The 18557-nt window shown below is 52.9% G+C and overlaps 1 protein-coding gene across 1 annotated transcript in view; it reads left to right on the top strand.

Annotated features, from left to right (window-relative positions):
* The window catches only part of OLFML2A (olfactomedin like 2A), a 28642-nt gene that overhangs the window by 5542 nt on the left and 4543 nt on the right, over nucleotides 1-18557 (top strand). The window contains exons 2-7 of the mRNA XM_032307252.1: nucleotides 2853-3116; nucleotides 8771-8878; nucleotides 10398-10607; nucleotides 12431-12680; nucleotides 14872-15102; nucleotides 17121-17306. Of these exons, the coding sequence (XP_032163143.1) occupies nucleotides 2853-3116; nucleotides 8771-8878; nucleotides 10398-10607; nucleotides 12431-12680; nucleotides 14872-15102; nucleotides 17121-17306 (1249 nt within the window). The remainder of the gene's footprint in view (nucleotides 1-2852; nucleotides 3117-8770; nucleotides 8879-10397; nucleotides 10608-12430; nucleotides 12681-14871; nucleotides 15103-17120; nucleotides 17307-18557) is intronic.

The raw sequence follows: 18557 nt of genomic DNA, 5'->3' as shown, positions 1-18557 counted from the left end.
ACCCTCATTTCACAGATGAGGATACTGAGGCACAGAGAGATTAAGGAATCTACCCAAGGACACACAGCTATAGGTGCCCATGGCTGTGTGCCTCACCCCTGCCCCACACTTGCCCAGCACTTAGTGAGCTCTCAGTAGATGTCTCCTTCCTGGGCTCCGTGCCCCAGGATTGCCTCCTCCAACCACCATCTACCCATGAAGCAGCCCAAGTGAGCTTCCCGTAATGCAGATCGGACCCTGGCTCTCCCCTGCTTTAAATCCTTCCATGACTCCCCAGGAAGAAGCCAAGATCCTCAGCCGGCTTTCAGGGTCCTTCACAAGCTGGTCTCTGCCACCCCCCAGCCTAACCTCCTGCCACCCCAGGGTCCCACAAGCACCACCCAGAGCGAACCTTCTCCAGGCCCCCAGGTGCCAGGCCCTTGCTCGTCTTTACAAGCAAGGTACTCCCTGGAATGTTCTTCTCCTTAGAGATGTCCCTCAAGGGGGCCCTCCCTGAGCGGTTTACTTGGGTGTCTTCCCCTGTGCTCTCCTAGCCCATCCTGCTGGCTTCTCATATAATAGAAAAACTCAAGAATGTACCTCAGTCTATTTCTCCTACACCTCCAGCTGTTACCCAGGGTCTGACAGAGGCCAGAGGCTCAAACAGGTGTCTGACAGCTCAGAACAGAAATGGAATACTGGGACGCCTGGGTGGCTCAGTGGGTTAAAGCCTCTGCCTTGGCTCAGGTCATGATCTCGGATCCTGGGATCGAGCCCCGCATCAGGCTCTCTGCTCAGCAGGGAGCCTGCTTCCTTTCCTCTCTCTCTGCCTGCCTTTCTGCCTACTTGTGATCTCTGTCTGTCAAATAAATAAATAAAATCTTAAAAAAAAAAAAAGAAAAAGAAAGAAAGAAATGGAATACCTTTGGCCCTTCCCCAGAGGGCTCTGGGCCACTTGTGGGTGCTGGGATTGGCAGAAAGCCCAAAGGAGCCACAAACTCACCTGGGTCCTGGTGGCTTCAGAGAGAGCTGAGTAGCCATGAGGCCTGGGGGGTTTGTTGCTTGAGCCACAAAGAGCTGTGTTGCAAGAGCCTGGAGCCCAGGGTGGGCTGTGGACTGGCTGAGCCAGCCCAGGAAGTGGCAGGAAAAGGTTGAGTTGCCCACCATCTCACAGCTGCTAACTCGGATGGTAATAGATATAATAAACTTCAGATGGTAATAGGTATAATAAAGAAAAACAAAGCCATTAGATAAGGGGACAAAGAGTAAGGGGAGGCGGGTAGTCTGGAAAGTCTTCTCAGAGGAGGTGACGGGTAAGTAACATGAGGGAATGGGCCAATGGAGTATCAGGGGGTAAGGGTTTCAGGACGAGGGTCCCAAAGCTGCAAAGGTCCTGTGGCTAGAGTGGAGGGACCCAAAGGAAGGAAAGGGCACCAAGACAAGGGGTTGTGGAGAGGCTATCAGCTCTCATAGGCATTCTTTCCCAGTGTCGTGCAACCATCAACACTACTTAGTTCCAGAATATTTTCATCACTCCACAAGGAAACCCCTGTGCCTATTAAACGGTCACTCCGCATTTTCCCCCTCCCAAGTCCTGGCAGCCATTAATCTGCCTTCTGTCTGTGGGTCCGCCTCCTCTGGATGCCAATAAATGGAATCATCCAACAGGTGGCCTTTTGTGGCTGGCTTCTGTCGCTTGGCATCAGGTGGTCAAGGTTCATCCCTGTTGTAGCAGGTGTCCGTACTTTTTATGGCTCAGTAATATTTATGTCCATTCTTTTTATGGCTCAGTAATATTCCATCGTATGGAGAGACCAGCTTTTCTTTCTCCATCAGCTGATGGACATTTGGACTGGTTCCACCTTGTGACTATTGTGAATCACGCTGCTATGAATAACTGTATAGGAGTTTTTGTTTCAACACCTGTCTTCAGTTCTTTGGAGAATAATTCTGCCTAGCAGTAGAATTATTAGGTCCTACCATAATTGGTAATTCTATGGGTTTTTAAAGATTTTTTGAAAAGATTTTATTTCTCAGGGGGGAGACAAACCATAAGAGACTCTTAATCTCACAAAACAAACTGAGGGTTGTTGGGGGGTAGGGGGTGGGGATAGATAGGGTTGTTGGGTTATAGGCATTGGGGAGGGTATGTGCTATGGTGAGTGCTGTGAAGTGTGTAAGCCTGATGATTCACAGATCTGTACCCCTGGGGCTAATAATACATTATATGTTAATAAAAAAACAAAGATTTTATTTCTTTAGTTGATAGGGAGAGAGAGCATGAGTGGGGGGTGCGGTGCAAAGGGAGAGGGAGAAGCAGACTCCCCACTGAGCAGGAAGCTGGATGTGAAACTCGATCCCAGGACCCCGGGATCATGACCTGAGTTGAGAGCAGACATGTAACTGACTGAGCCACCCAGGTGCCCCCAAGATTTTTTTTTTTTTTTTTAAAGTAAGCCCTATGCCCAATGTGGAGCTTGAACTCATAACCCTGAGATGAAGAGTCGGATCCTCTATCATCTGAGCCAGCCAGGTGTCTCTGAAATATTTTTAAAATAATCCCTACACCCAATAGTGGGACTCGAACTCACAACCCCAAGATCAAGAGTTGCACACTCTGATTGAGCCTGCCAAGCCACCCCAATTCTGCACTTAACATACTGAGGAACAGCCAAACTATTTTCAAGGCAACTATTCATATTTTCAGGTATTATTACCTTAAGGCTACTGGACTCTGTTTCCTCCAAAGGGCTACTAGCTCCTCTGCTACCTGCAACCCTGCCCACAAAGGCGGGGTGGGGGGGCGCGGGTTCTGCTGCCTGTCCCCACTGGCCCCTCCTCTCGCCTTCAGCTCACCTGAGCCCCTCTTGTAGGTGTTTGGTGACATGGACCAGGTGCGGATGACCTCGGAGGGCTCCGACTGCCGCTGCAAGTGCATCATGAGGCCGCTGAGCAAGGACGCGTGCCGCCGAGTGCGCAGCGGGCAGGCGCGGGTGGAGGACTACTATACGGTGGAGACGGTGAGCTCGGGGACCGACTGCCGCTGCTCCTGCACGGCGCCGCCCTCCTCGCTCAACCCCTGCGAGAACGAGTGGAAGATGGAGAAGCTCAAGAAGCAGGCCCCGGAGCTCCTCAAGGTAGGCTTTCTGGGGGAGGGGAGGAAGGGACACCTCCCGGAGGAGATCCTAGCACGGGCTGGGGCCAGGCTGTCCTTCCAGTGGAAAATCCACACCCTGGGGAGGCGCTGTCATTATCCCATTTCGCAGGTGGGGAAACAGAGGCTCCCTGCGGGGAAGCCACATCTTGCTCGGACTATTCGCCAGTAAATGCTGGAGGCGGCGTTCTTCTGCTAGCTCACTATGCTCTAGCGTATCTGCAAAATACAGGTTTCTGTTCAGAGAGCACCTACCACCAGCCAGGCAGGCACTAGTTCTGGGGATATAGGAGGAAACCAGACAAAGTCCATGCCTTCTGTGTGGGAGACAGAAAAGAAGCAAACACAGAATATTTTATCATCCAGTTTAGTGTTCTGTATTTTACCCAAACCTGTTCATCTGTCAGCACCCCAATACAGTATTTTAAATTTTGTAGCATTTTATTGTTTTTAATGTAATAAGAACATGTCCCCTGTGCAAGCCCCACCTGCATGCCAGATGTTGTGCTAAGCTCTTCTTACGCATGTTTTCCTCTAAATTCTCAAACCATTCTGGGACATGTGGGATCACTGTGCTCGTTTCATAGGCAAGAAAACTGAGGTCTAGAGAAGTTAGGTAACTGGCTCAAACTCTCACCTAATGGCATGTAGCCTTGGATCTATGCCATACTTTCAAGTGAATTTTATGCTTACCTTCCCCCGCCAGCCACCAGCATGGGCAGATCAGAAAGAAGCACCACCTCTGGGGAGCACAGCTCCACGCCACGGCCATCTGCAGGGCCCATGCTTGAATAGACACATGTAGCCTATGTCACTGTCCCCACAGCGAGCCAGGCACTTTCACACCATTCATAACATGCCCAGCTCAGTGCTTGGTGGGTCTGGGATTTGAACCACATCCTGCTGTATCCAAAGCATGTGTTCTAAACCACTTTTCTCCTGTCTTTCTTTCTGTAATGGACTAGATAGTTTTGGTGTCTTTTGAGAGTACCCTCTTCTTTTATAATTTCTTCTAAACATATGAGCATCTGCTTTGCCTTTTTTGGTATCAAGAACTGTGAAATTGACTGAGATGTTACCCTACTTGTAAGCTAACAACTTGGCAGCCAATTTCATGGATGCTGGCAGAAGACACAAGCCTCCCTGGGTCAGAGACAAAGGACTTTATTACTCACAGCAGCCAGAGAATCTACATTTTCTTGAGCTGATTCTCCCAGCTCCAGTTCCCATGGGGTGACTCAGTGAAGACCTGCACACACACTGGGGTATTTTCCAGGAGCAGAGCCCCAAGCTTAGAGAATCCAAATTTTTTTTACAATGGGCACTGAGCACGCCTTCCCTACTCTCGAGGGAAACACTCTGTCTGTGTTCTGAGGCTGTTGCCTATACAAAAGATGTCCTAGAACAAAAATGCTCAGTGCCTCTGTATGCAAGACATGTGAAAAATTGTCTTCAACATTTGACTAAAAATGTTTCCTTTCTTTTTTTTTTCCTTTTTTTTTTTTTTTAAGATTTTTAACAATTTATTTGACAGAGAGAGAGCACAAGCAGGCAGAGCAGCAGGCAGAGGGAAAGGGTGATGCAGGGCCCTATCCCTGGCCCTGGGATCATGACCCGAGGCCAAAGGCAGATGCTTAACCAACTGGGCCACCCAGGCACCCCTAAAAATGTCTTCTTTAAATTTAACGTCTGACGTTAAATTTAAAGAAGACATTTTTATTTTTGTAACAACTAAGTGGATACCAAAGCTCTTAAAGTTGGTGTAGGGTTGAATTTTAGGCCAAGTTCCCTCTTAACTTGTCAGAACCTGGACCCCACTGTCTCTCTGGGGCCTCGCTAGGGCCCTGCAAACTCCAGGCGCTGAGGCCATAGATCAATCTTGAGTTGTAGGAACAAATCCAACTTCTGCTCAAGTCCACCTCTCAATAACTAAATTGTAAGCATACTTTACACAGGGATATGAAAACTCTTTTCATAAATTCTGGCTAATTTCATCCTTACCACAATCCTTTGGCAAGGGAACTTACTGTTCCAGCTTTACTTGTGGAGGAATCTGAGGCCCAAAGAGGGCTTGTGACTTGCCTAAGATCTCACAACAAGAAACTGGTAGCATTGGGATTTGAGCTCAGGAATTCTCTGCTGTGTCCTCTTGCCCATGGAAGGGGTCCCTAGGCAGCTCTTAGCCTGGAGCCCATTGTTCCTTGGGTCTTTTCAATGCACAGAAGCCATGGTGGTTTTCATTCAGCCTTATAGGACTGGAGTGGGGTAGTAGAGGGATTGACTCATCAGGTGGTGGTATAGGAGGAAGAGAAGATATGACTGGGGCAGGTACCCGAGAACCCCAAAAGGAGAAGGGGGCAGAGGCAGTATGAGACAGGGCTGAGGCCCCTCCCACTAGATTCGGCTCCTCCTCCCTCAGCAGGAGGCTGTCTATGGGAAGCCCTCCAGGAGAGAAGGTTAAGGGAAGCCCATGGAGGAGGGGGCACACACCCATGCTACACCTTTCCCTTGTTTCCACCCCAGCCCTTTCCCTCAAGCTAAGAACTCCAGCTTTGGAGTGATTTGGTCTTGATAACATGACTGTGAGTAGAATGGAGAAGATTCTAGATTCCCCTTCTTGGGGAGGTTGGTGGCACATGCATGCTTTTCACCTATTTACTCCTTTTCCTTCTGGACATGAACTAGACATGGCCCCATCCTTGAGGAATTTCTGATCTCTTGGGGACACAGTTCCTTACTCCGAAGATTGGTCACTGGTGCTGGGCCAAGGGATGTCTCAGGGACTGTGGGAACCCAGAGGAGGAGATAATATTAGAGCGGGGCTTTGAGGGATGGGTAGGAGTCCCTCAGGCAGAGAAGAAAGGAGGGCATTATTGGTGAGAGCAAGTGGAGTGGATGTGGCCCAGGATGGCTCCCTCCCCTCTCTCTGCTCCAGCCCTACTAGTTGCCTGCCAATTCCTCTAATATAGGGCTTCTCGAACTATCTGTGGTGAAAGACTAATTTTTTATAAATAAGAACCAGTACTTTGGGAAAATGCCATAAAAATGAATTATTAGAAAAACGAAGCAAAAACAGACATGCAAAATACAAGTCCACTGTTTTACTGTTAGAGTCAACAGATAAAAATTTCTCTGTCGGGCGCCTGGGTGGCTCAGTCATTTAAGCGTCTGCCTTCAGCTCAGGTCATGATCTGGGGGTCTTGGGATGGACCCCTGAGTAGGGCTGCCCGCTCAGTGGGGAGTCTGCTTCTCCCTCTCCCTGTCTTCCCTGCTCATGCTCTCTCTCTCTCTCTCTCTCTCTTAAATAAATAAATAAATAAATAAATAAATAAATAAATAAAATCTTTTTTTAAAAAAGTCTCTGTCGAAGCATCTGAAAAAGTCTAAAAAGTTTAAAAGTCTACTTTCACTTTTTGCAATTATTTTTATCACAGATGAGTAACCTATAGCTTGGAGCGGTGCTGGTCTGCGGCCTGCACTTTGAGTAGCGTGGCCCAAACACAACATGTCTCTTCTCACCTGCAGCTCTTGGCATAAGCTGTTCCCTTGGCCTGGAATGCTCTTCTCCTGCCATCTTTGCCTAATCTGTGTTGTTACTGCAGAGCTCTGCTCCAACATAACTCCCTGCTGGCGTAGTTTACTAATCCGCATCTGCTCCTCAACAAAGTCATGATCTGGGTACCTCTCGGCTACTCTCTGTTCTTTCACAGCCAGCGAAGTACCCTGAAGGCTTCTGTCTGTCTTACTCCTCACTATCCTTAGTGCCTGGCCCAGAGGCAACATTTGCTGAGGTCAAAGAGGGTGCAGGGGCAGACCATGGGGGGCTCGAATGCCAGGCTTAGGAAGTGCAGGGTCACGCACGAGCAATGGGGAGCCATGACAAGTTATCTAGCAAAGGAGAGACCCAGAGTCAAGTCAAACCTGTACTTTGGAAAGCTGGTTTTGGTGGCCACGAAGGGAGCAGAGTGAAGCCGGGAGGATCTGCTATAGCCCCCATGATTGTTGATAGCCATGAAGCCCTTGCTGCGTCCCCACTCTGTGCTGAGCTGTCCACACACTACTGCTCCTTACCACAGCCCTACGGACTCGTTTCACCGAGAAGGAAGCTGAAGCACATAGGAGTCTACGTGCATGGTTTTCCTACTGGGCTCCCCAGAGCCTGCGGGGTACAGAGTAAGTCTTCAGAGTCCGAGCAAGGTTCCAGGGGAGCAGACAAGACTCAAGGTTCCTGCTTCCCTGAGACTTCTCCACTCCCTTTTTCCATTTTAGAGATTAATGTCTACTCCAAGAAAGGCTCTCTGGCTTAAAACAGCTTGAACACCCCTGGGAGAGTGGGAGTCAAACTGTTTTGGAAACAGCTGGCCCGGGGCCAGACAGGAGCGCTGGGCTGCTCAAACCCCAGGCGATGCTGGCGGGGGGGGGGGGGGGGGGGGGGGGGGGGGGGGGGGGGGGGATGGCGCATGCTAGAGGGTAGGAGGAACTGCCCTTCTCAAGAAGCCAGGGTAAGCTGATTTCCCAGCCAGCCCCTTGTGCCATGGTTTCCTTGACCCTCCTGGCATCTTGGCCATCTGGAGAGAAGGTCCCATTCTCATGAACCATGATGAGAATGGAAAGGGAGGGGCAGCTGCAGGTGGGGGGGGCTGGGGGCTGGGCCAGGAGGACACAGCATCTGCCACCCACCTATTTGTTATGCAAGCTCCTCCCCTTCCCCTGGCTTCAGCTTCCCCACCTGAACACAGGAAGGAACACAGTAAAGCATGATAGGAAAGAGGTTTCTGTTTATACAATCTGGGTTCTGCAGCCGGCCCCATCTAACAACTGGGTGCTTTTGGACAAGTCACTTCACCTAAGCTGCAATTTCCCATTCTACAAGATGAAGATAAAATATGTCCAGACCAGCCAGCCTGGCTGGCTCAGTGGGTAGAGTACGCAACTCTTGGTCTCGTGAGGTTGTGAGTTCGAGCCCCACGTTAGGCATAGGGATTACTCTAAAAGAAATAGTTGTTTCGGTCCCTAGGTGCTGACTCTGAGGCAAGTGATTCATGTTCCAGGGATTTATTATGAAAATGTTCCTAAGAGAAGCTGGTACAAATAGGGTGGGGTCTCAGGCCAGGCATCAGCCTTAGCCCCAGGGGGCGCTGGAGTGCGAATGACAGCTCAACTGTCCCCACTGAGGTTAGGGAGCTGGGCCTCTGGATGCCCGCCCCTGTCAGACATTGCCGGAGGACTGCCCCAGTGGGATGTACTCTCCCAGATAGTCTGGGGACACAGCATCTCCCTGAAGAGAGTCACAGATGCAGGCTGTTAAGAAGGAGGAACATGGAAGCCAGGTATGGGATCAGGTATGGATCCCAGGGCATCCAGACTGATCTCCTCCAGTGTCCACTACACACCTCGTGGAGTTGTCTTGAGGACACAGTAAAACAGCTCATTACAGCCCCTCACACAGCGCCTGCCACATCCTAAGTGCTCAAAAGATGGCATCTGTGGCTTTTCCCATGACGATTATCACCAAGCTGGGTCTAGTGGGTGCTGAGGGCCCACGTAGGCCATTGCAAGTGGTGGGGCTCCTTTTGCAGCCTTTGTGCCTGATCCTGGTCTCTGCCCTTGCCCTGACGCTCACCCTCTCCCGGGCAGCTCCAGTCCATGGTGGACCTCCTGGAGGGCACCTTGTACAGCATGGACCTGATGAAAGTGCACGCCTATGTCCACAAGGTGGCCTCCCAGATGAACACGCTGGAAGAGGTAAGGGCAGAGCTCTCCCCAGGAGCCAGGGCAGGTCAGCATGGGGCGGGGGAGGGCGCGGGTCGGGGGTGGGCGGGGGACAGGGGCTGTGTCAGAAGGGGCCCTGGCCATTCTGCCTTAACCTGCTGGCTGTTGAAAACTGGACTTCAGCAAGGTAGCTGGGAGAAGGAGAGGCAGGCCTCCAGGTCTAGACTTTGGAAAAGAGATCTGACTGGGGCTCACAGGCCTGCAGGAGGCTGGAAGGTTGGCTGGAGAAACTGAGGCACCAGCTGACTGTCTGAAAGAGATGTGGAGGGGGCTGGCAGGAACTTGCCAAGCCCTCAGTTCACCAAGACCAGGACTCACACATGGCACAACTCCAAGGCCACTGGTCACATAGAATGCCACATAAAAGCACAGGACTGGCCAAGCCCACTGGGCCAGGGCTTAAGAGAGCATGGCTGGCCCAGGGCCCACCTGCATTGGAAGCAGAGATGCTGAGCATCTCCTGGTCAGTACAAATGAACTAGAGGTCTAGGCAGGTGGCCAGGACTGGCCCCTGAGGGCAGCGACAGAGTTGGGCCATCATGGGGGTCCAGGCTGCAGGTTCAGGGTTTGCTGGCACGCATCTTTGCTGGCACAGCCGGACCTCCGCCTGTTTCCTGCATCCGGCCCCTGCTGGGCTGCTGGGAGCCTGGGGACGTGCAGCTGCCAGGAGCGGGTGTGGGGGCTTCCTTTCCCAGCTTCCTTTCCAGAGGGAGGGGGCACCTGGGCATCCTGTGCCCCAGGGTGGGAGATTAACCCCTTACTATCCCCAAAGTTGGGGGTCACAGTGGCTTTAATTATCCAGAAAGTGTTTGGTGTGTGTGTCCTAGGGGCTAGGCCCTTGCCAGCACAGGAGTAGGGTACCAGTTGCTGGATTTCCACGGTGCTCCAGTATTTTCTGTGCACCTAGGAGATGCTAGGCTCTCCTGTCGCTAGCTCTGCAATTAGCCCCCTTTGGCCCATCCTCCTGTAATCTTAGGAAATGTTAACTCACTTCATGTAACCATGAGCCAGACGATCTGGAGAATATGTCTGCTGCGGCTGGAACAAATCAGAAGTGATTTCCGTAGCCACAGAGAAATGATTTTTTAATTATCTTCTGTTTTGTATTATCTGTGCTTTGCTTCTGTTCACTAAGAGATAACTCAAAAAAAAAAATTTTTTTTTTTTTTTTTTGCTTATTGCTAAGTCTGGGTGGAGATGGAGAAAACAGCCTCGCCCAGGAGGGACCGGCTCCCTCTGCCCAAAGGAAAAACCTCACTCATTCACTTACTAAATAAGATTTTAATAATTACGTGGTCTCTCGGCAGCACGTGGTCTCTCAGCAGCCCGTGGCCACGGGTGCCACCACCCTGCCCCTATCCCCTTGGGCCCCGCTCAAGAGACTGGGCCGCCAAGCGTGATGCCAGAAGCTGGGGTGTCCCCTCCAGGGTGGTGGGGGGTGGTGGTGGCTGTTAGAGGGGGCTAGAAAGACCCTGGAGTCCTGCCCCCGCAGAGCATCAAGGTGAACCTGAGCCGGGAGAACGAGGTAGTCAAGGAGAGCATGCGTCACCTCAGCGAGCAGCTGAGCCGCTACGAGAATCACTCTGCCATCATGATGGGCATCAAGAAGGAACTGTCCAGCCTGGGCCTCCAGCTGCTGCAGAAGGATGCAGCCCCGGTCTCGGCCGCTGACCCCGCCCCTGGCCCTGCTAGCAAGGCTCAGGTGAGGCCGTGGCCCTGGTGATGGGGCCAGAAGGTGGGTGGGCTTGGGAACATGGCGTGCCAGGACCTCCGTCCCGACGGCCAGCTGGATGGAGGTTCGGGGTTCCAGGACGGGGCTGAGGGTTAGCACAGCTGGAGAGTCCCTGGCAGGGTGGGGGGCGGGGCTGCGGGCAGTGCAGCGAGCACTGTTGCTGAGAGGAAGGCATCTGGTGGCCTTCTGGTTCCCATTCCCAAACCAGCGGAGACAAAGGCATAGAAACGACCCTCCCTGCCTGGCCCTGGGCAACAAGGCTGGCTGCTGCAAGACCACTTCTAGCCTCCCCTAGTGTGGCTGGGTCAGGCCTGCTCAGGGTCTGGGGGCAATGTCTTGGGGACCCTGCAGACTGATACCACTTCACCAACCCAGTCTGGGATGCAGAATTCCTGCAGCAGACACCCAGACATTCTGTATTCAAGCTCAGCACAGAGTGGGCAGGCACACGAGGCGGTGTCACCCAAGATCTATAAAACACCTTTACACATATTTGAAAAAGGCCCTCCTCCAGGCAGAGAGTTGGTGAAAAGGCTGTCCCTCTGGGCAAATGAAGAGAAGCCCCCCGTAGGTGGGCAACTTGTCCAGCGGCTCCTTCCTATGATAGCTACACATGAGGGGGTACAGACTCAATTTCAGTGCCATCCGTGCCCTGTAGGCCAGTCACCCTCGTGCAGGACACAGCCGCTCTGTTCCCCACAGCAGCCTCGTGTTTTAGAGTGGAGACTCCTGGCAGCCTCTAAATCTGACTTCTAAAGTCGAAACCTGACTTCCTCACAGACATGATCACATAGCCACCTGCAAGAAGGGGCAATCATGGCCTGTTGGACAGATAAGGAAGCGTAGGGTGAGGGCCCGTGGAGGGGTGGGGGGCTGTGCTGGGACTGGAACCCGCGGCTGCGTGACTGGCAAGGCCGCGCTCTTCCTCTCCACCTCCCGGCCACCCTGTGCTGACATTGTGCTGATGGGGCCAACTGTGTCTGCGGCCAGGACCGCCTCGCTGCTGATAAAGCATGGAGGAAACCTGGTGCCTTGGCCCAGGGCAGGCTTCCTGCTCATTCCCGTGTCAAGTCCACGGGCGAGAATGAATGCTGTTCGGGCCATAGCACGGAAGGTCTAGAGACTGTACTTGCTGTATCTGCCGGAGATTCTGCCTAACTGTGGGCGATGTCACAGGGCCTTTGTTCTTGTGCCAAGCCAGCATTAGAAGCATGTAAGAGGAAGTGAGAATAAAATTTACAGAATGTTAGAAACTTCATGCGCTAAGGGAAATGGCCTTGGTGACCAACCATCCAAGTTGGCCTGGGACTAAAGGGTTTCCCAGGATGCAGGACTTTCAGTGCTGCAACTGGGAAAGTTCCAGGCACATTGAGATGGACTGGTCACCCTGCCTTGGAGCCTGAAAACCTCGTCCCAGCCCACAAAGACCCATGAACAAGAGAGATAGGGATGGGAAGCTGATCTGGTGAGCAGCTCCCTCCTTTGAGAATTAACCATTATAATCTACCCCCTGGGGACGAGTACACAGTGGTTTGGAAATGGAACAGGAACCTAACCTATCAGGTTGGGCTTCTTTCAGCCAAGGAACTGGAGAGCTGACTGGGGAAACTGAGGCATGCCCCAGTCATGGACGTAGCCACTATGGAAGGAAAGCTGTGAGTTCACAAGCACCTGAGACCTAAGGCCTAAAGCATCATGACCACTTCCAGCCCCCCACCCACAGACTGAGCCTCCATGACCTCCTGAACACCCTTTCCCCTCCCCCAAGTCTGAGATCTTCCCTTCTCGCTCAGGACACAGCCGGAGGGACAGGGAAAGAAAACAGCAAATACGGCAACATGCAGAAGACCCTGGCAGACAGGGGCCTCACAAAACCTCCTAAGGAGAAGCTGCTGAAGGTGGAGAAGCTGAGGAAGGAGGGCGGCAAGGGCAGATTCCCCCAGCCCACAGCCAAGCCCCGGACCCTGGCCCAGCAGCAGGCTGTGATTCGAGGCATCACCTACTATAAGGCGGGCAGGAAGGAGGCAACCGAGGCCGTGGCCGGTGAGTTGGAGGAGAACTGGCCCCTGGGGGTGGGGGGGCCTGTTGCTGGGTGGCTGCACCCCAAGCAGGGGACCCGGTGTCTTCTCTACAAACTGCCCCAGATTTCAGGTCTGCTGGTTACCTATTGGTGTCTGTCGCTCAACCACCCAATGCGACGGTACCCCTTGTGGGGTTGTTGGGGAGGAAATGATTCTATCAATGCAAAGGGCCACGAGGTTCTTCTCCGGTATTTTCAGCGGTCTCTGCCCTCACCGGACTTTTCCTTCTTCATTTAGAGATTTGGCCGAAGGTCCACTACGTACGTGCTGTATCTCCCAGAGATTCCGCCTAACACAGACTTCACAGTCCAGTGGGAAAAAAGACCCATGAGCAGGCAGCAGCCACAGGTGGGGTGGGACTCTCCAGGGGCTGGAGCCAGGCCAGGTTCTGGGACATGTTCTGGAGCCTTCGGAGCACCTCTCATTTCCACAGTGGCCTTGGCAGGGATGCCTCCCACTTCCTATTTCCCCAAAGAGGAGCCCACAGACTCCTGTATTTTTTCTGTATTTTTTCATGGGGGATCACAGTGAAGGGCAACCAAGTAATTAACCAAAAAAAACCCACAAGAGACAAAAATCCCAAGAGCACCCAAATTTCTGGGCCATCCCCACTGGTGTGGCTCCTGATTTTTCCTCTGGGACCCTCCCCAGATGCCTGCTCTCGTTCGTGTCCCAGAGAGATGACCCAAACCTGCTCGCCCACCCTGGGTCCTGTTGACCACCTCCTTCTATGAAGCCCTCTGCCCACCCCACATCCAAGGGGCCAGGAGGTGGAAATGTGAGGGACCAGACTCCTTCAAGAGCCCCCCCTAAATTCTTGGCCTCTCAAGGCTCAGGGGCCTCTTTCCAGATCCCCCGGTGGCAGCTGCTGGCTCTGAGTCCCGCCAGCTCCGCCTGCCCACAGTACAGAACCTCTGACCCCCGGCTGGGCACTGCCCAAGAACAGCTGCAAACAGCTGGCTCTGCCAGCGAGGTCCGTGGGAACCAGGCCCTGGCCCTGGCCGGCTGCCAAAGCCAGGCCCCTCCAGAGGGTGTGCCCCATTCCCAAGAAACCCCAGGGGCTGCCCCACCATGGGACCGGCTAAACCCTATGCAAAGAGGAAGGCTGGCAGGGAGAGAAAATGAGGGAAGTCAGGTAATTGTCCCAGCGTCAAGGGACCTCAGCCCCGGGGGCCACACCATCCCCTTTCCTTTGTCCCTGGCATCACAGTTTTCTGTGTACTTTCACACACACTGTTGGACTTGATCCAGGTGAGGAAACAAACAGAGAGGTGAAGAGACGGGCTCCAGGTTTCACAGCGAGTTGCTGGGACTGGAACCCAGGCCAGCAGACTGCCAAACCTGCCTGAGAGCCCTCCCCAGCCCTGTGCCCTGCAGTGGGGCATTGAATCTTCCTGCGTCTTACCTAGACCCCATCCAGCCCAGCCCAGACAAGTGTGTAGGTCAGAGATGGCCCTCAACAGGTCCCACGGGAGCTGAAAAAGTCATCCTTTCAGCAAAGGCCTTGCCAGCGAGATTTGGCTGGGGGAGAGGGGGTTGGTCCAGAAACCCTGGCGATCAGAGGTAGGAGGTGAGCGAGGGGACAGAGAGATGGAGACCTGAGGGCCAGAGGTGATGGGAGTCTGACTGCATCTGTCCCTCCCTGCTTGAAGAGGCAAATGCTGTGCGAGAGGACCGATAGGCTGGGTTCCAGAGGAGAGGACCAGGAGAAAGTCTGTAAAACGGGAGCAAGGGTCTCTCCCTCCTAGAGTTGAATCTGGGGTGTGAAAGAATCGGGACAAAGTATCTGACACTTAGGAGGGAAGGGGGCTCATGTTTGGCACCTCATGCTTGCCAGGACCGGTGCAAATGTTGTATACCTTTTCCTCTAATCATAGCAAGAGCCTAACATGGTGGGCCTTACGACTGCCGTTTCATAGAAGAGGAGGCTGAGGCCCACCGAGGCAGGGGACTTGGCTGAGGTCACTCAGCTGGGGGGCTTGGAGCCGGTCTGTTGACCACGAAGCCTCCCCATCACCCTCTTTATGAGGCCTTTCCCTCCTCAGGGCCTCCCCCATTCTCTCCGCCATGGCCCCAGACCTGGGAGCCAGGTGGGCCCCGGGAGGACCCTGGGTGGCAGCACAGGACGTGAGCACAGAGTCCTCTCTCCACAGACAACGCCCTCAAGAGTGCTTCCTGGCTAGAAGAGCTGCCGTCCAGGGCGGAGGGGAGGCCGCCGGAGCCCAACTCCGCAGAGCGTGATGAGGCTGAGCCCAGGGCCTCAGAGGGAGCAGACCTGGCCTCTGGCACTCTCAGTTCCGACCCTGCCACCACTCCTACCCCAACTCCCACCATCCAGCCCCAGCCCACCGAGCCACCTTCACATGCAGATGTCCCGAGCCAAGGTGAGTAAGCGTCACGGGGTCCGCAGACTACAGCCCATGCGCCAGACCCAGACTGCAGCCTGGTTTTGTCTGGCCCTTGAGCTAAGAACAGTTTTACATTTTGGAAGGGTTGCGAGAAAAGGATACGGGTCTGGGAAGCTTAAAATCTTCACTGTCTGATCCTTTGTAAAAAGTGTGAGGATGGGGGGGCACCTGGGTGGCTCAGTCAGTTAAGCAACTGCCTTCGGCTCCGGTCATTATCCTGGAGCCCCCAGATCAAGCCCCGCATCAGGCTCCTGTCTCGGTGTGGCATCTCCTTCTTCCCCTGCTCGCTCTGTCTCTCTCGCTTGCTCTCTCTCTCTCTCAAATAAATAAATAAATAAAATCTTTAAAAAACAAAAGAAAGTTTGAGGACATTAATAGTCAAACAGGTAGTATTTTTTTCAAAGATTTTATTTATTTATTTGACACAGAGAGAAACACAGCGAGAGAGGGAACACAATCAGGGGGAGTGGGAGAGGGAGAAGCAGGTTTCCCACAGAGCAGGGAGCCCGATATGGGACTCGATCCCAGGACCCTGCGATCATGACGCTTAAAGACTGAGCCATCCAGGTGCCCCCAACAGGTAGTATTTTAAACAAATCCTTCCTAACACGTCAGCTAGAATCCCATCATCAAATCCGGCAACTATTTTCACTTCTTTATCTTTTTATGTCTATGTTTGTAGCTTTGGCGTGTGTCTTTCGATAGAAATCTTTCCCATTAAATCATCAAGCCCAGGGGCACCTGGGTGGTTCAGTGGGTTAAAGCCTCTGCCTTCAGCTCAGGTCATGATCTCAGGGTCTTGGGATCGAGCCCCACATTGGGCTCTCTACTCAGCAGGGAGCCTGCCTCCCTTTCTCTCTCTCTGCCTGCTTCTCTGCCTACTTGTGATCTCTGTCTATCAAATAAATAAATAAGATCTTTAAAAAAATAATCATCTGGGGCCCCTGGGTGGCTCAGTGGGTTGAGGCCTCTGCCTTCGGCTCAGGTCATGATCCCAGGGTCCTGGGATCCAGCCCCACATCGGACTCTCTGCTCAGCAGAGAGCCTGCTTCCTCCCCTCTCTCTGCCTACCTCTCTGCCTACTTGTGATCTCTGTCTGTCAAAGAAATAAATAAAATCTTTAAAAAAAAAATCATCAAGCTCGTCTTTCTGGAGGGCATCTTGCTACCTCCAGGTGTTGTTAAACCCATTCCCCACTTGGATCTGAGTGCATTCAGCTTCCAGGAAGCTTTCCTAAAGGGTCTGCCAGCGGTATGGACAGTAGCTGCCGCTTACCTGCCTCTCACCCCCAGCCCATTTCCAATGTCAGGAAAATGGAAATAATCTGAAGGCCTAACACCAAGGAGACTGGGGCACAGCTGTCTGGTGGCCTGGTAGAGCCTTGAAATCACATCATTAAAAGCCATTTAATGATGTGAGAAATTGCTCAGTGGAGGGAAAAAACAGGATACATAAAACTGTATATTCAGAAGAATCATGATTTTTTTTAAGTACATCTGCATGACTGCATATGCAAAGGAAAAAAAGAAACAGAAGGAAACAAAACATGTTTAAAATTTTCTTTGGATAATGACATTTTTCATTATTTTTCTTTTCCTCATTCTTCTTTGCTGAATGTTCTGTTTTCTACATTGATCAGACATTGCTTTGATCATAAGGAAAGTGGGGAAAAGGCTGCAAATATGGGGCACTTGGGTGGCTCACTCAGTTAAGTGTCTGCCTTTGGCTCAGGTCATGGTCTAGGGGTCCTGGGATCAAATCCTATATCAGGCTCCCTGCTCAGTGGGGAGCCTGCTTCTCCCTTTCTCTCTGCCCCTCTCCCCTCCTTGTGCTCTCTCTCAAGCAAATGAATAAAATCTTCAAAAAAAAAAAAGGTTGCAAACAAAATATTGGGAGGGGTTTTAAGTAAGACCCAGATGATGTTCCCAGGACTTGCTCTGGCTGCAGGGTCTTTGGGGCCGAGGACCTCATGCTGCACCCCTCACTCCCCACAGGCAGAGAGTTGAGCTGTGAGGGCACCCTGCGGGCTGTGGACCCCCCCGTGAGGCACAACAGCTACGGGCGCCACGAGGGGGCCTGGATGAAGGACCCCGCTGCGAAAGATGACAGGATCTATGTCACCAACTACTACTACGGGAACAGTTTGGTGGAGTTCCGCAACCTGGAAAACTTCAAGCAAGGTTGGAGAGCCGGGAGATGGGACGAGGGCGGGGGGTAGGTGGCCTGAGAAGGGTCTCCCATGGAGACTGGGCCCTCTTGTGCCTGTGCTTTCCCGTGGTCCAGACTCCCAGCCTGGCCTAGCTCCAAACGATCAGCCACCCCCCACGAGGGGCAGCTGAGGGCACCCCCTGTGTGCTGGAGCCGGGAGCGGGAATGAGGCAACAAACAAGATGCACGAGGTCCTGTCGTCAGGAGCCTAACTCACTATCAAGAGGAGCAATACTTCGGGTTTCCTGTTCTTGAGCACTTACTATGTGCACATCACGCCGCGTGAGGCAGCCCGTGGTAGCTTCTTACTTCTCTGAGGGGGGCGGGTTATCACTCTGTTTTATAGGTGAGCAGAGCCCCAGGACTTAGAGGAGCTGCAAGTCTGCGCAAGGAAGGGCAGGATTTGGCTGATCAGCTTTGGGGCATGATGGGGGAGGGGTCATTTAGGCCTGACCCGCCCTCCAGAAACGCACAGTCTGATGTGAGAGGCGATGACCTTGGGAAATAACTCCAGTGTAGTGTTTGAGGGAGAGTTCGAGGGACTGTGGAACCCAAGCCTGGACGTCAGAGACCTCCCAGAGGAGGAGCTGATGTTGAGCTGAGCCCTGGATAAAGAGCAGGAAGAAGCCATAGAAAAGGGAAAGGGCCAAGTGTTCCAAGCAGAAGGCCCAGTGTGTGCCAAGGCCCAGCAATGAGAGGCAGGCTGGCCCTAGAAGGGAGGTGGGGAAAGCCTAAGGAGAGAGTAGGCTCAGGCAGACCTTAGGAGCCACATTAAAGTTTGGATTTATCATGAGAGCCATGGAGTCAGAGTACGGCCTGGAACAGCCAAAGTCCTTCCTTTGCCGGGTCAAAAGGGACCTGATGCCTGCCCCAGGTGGCTCACAGGCTGGTGGGGAGGACACCAGTGAAAAGTGCCAAGACAAGGGTGATGGGAGGCCAGAGGAGCGGCCCTCACTCAAGCCCGGGGAGGTGGTGGAAGGCTTCCTGGAGGAGGAAATATTGGTGGAAGGCTCTGAAAGATAAGGAGGCATTACTGAAGCAGATCGGATGGGGAATGGCAGTCCAGACAAAAAGCCTGAGCAAAGGCCCTGAGACAAAGCCTAGGGGCTGTCTAAATCCTGGCTGTGCCATTCCATAACCCGGTGACCTTGAATCCTCTGATCCTGTTTCCTCCTTGGCAAAGGGGGATGCTAACAGTACCTGCCAACTCTTAGGGGGTGGGG

The sequence above is a fragment of the Mustela erminea genome, chromosome 12 (assembly GCF_009829155.1).
Source record: "Mustela erminea isolate mMusErm1 chromosome 12, mMusErm1.Pri, whole genome shotgun sequence".
Taxonomy (NCBI): domain Eukaryota; kingdom Metazoa; phylum Chordata; class Mammalia; order Carnivora; family Mustelidae; genus Mustela; species Mustela erminea.
This window is presented reverse-complemented; position numbering and strand designations above follow the sequence as displayed.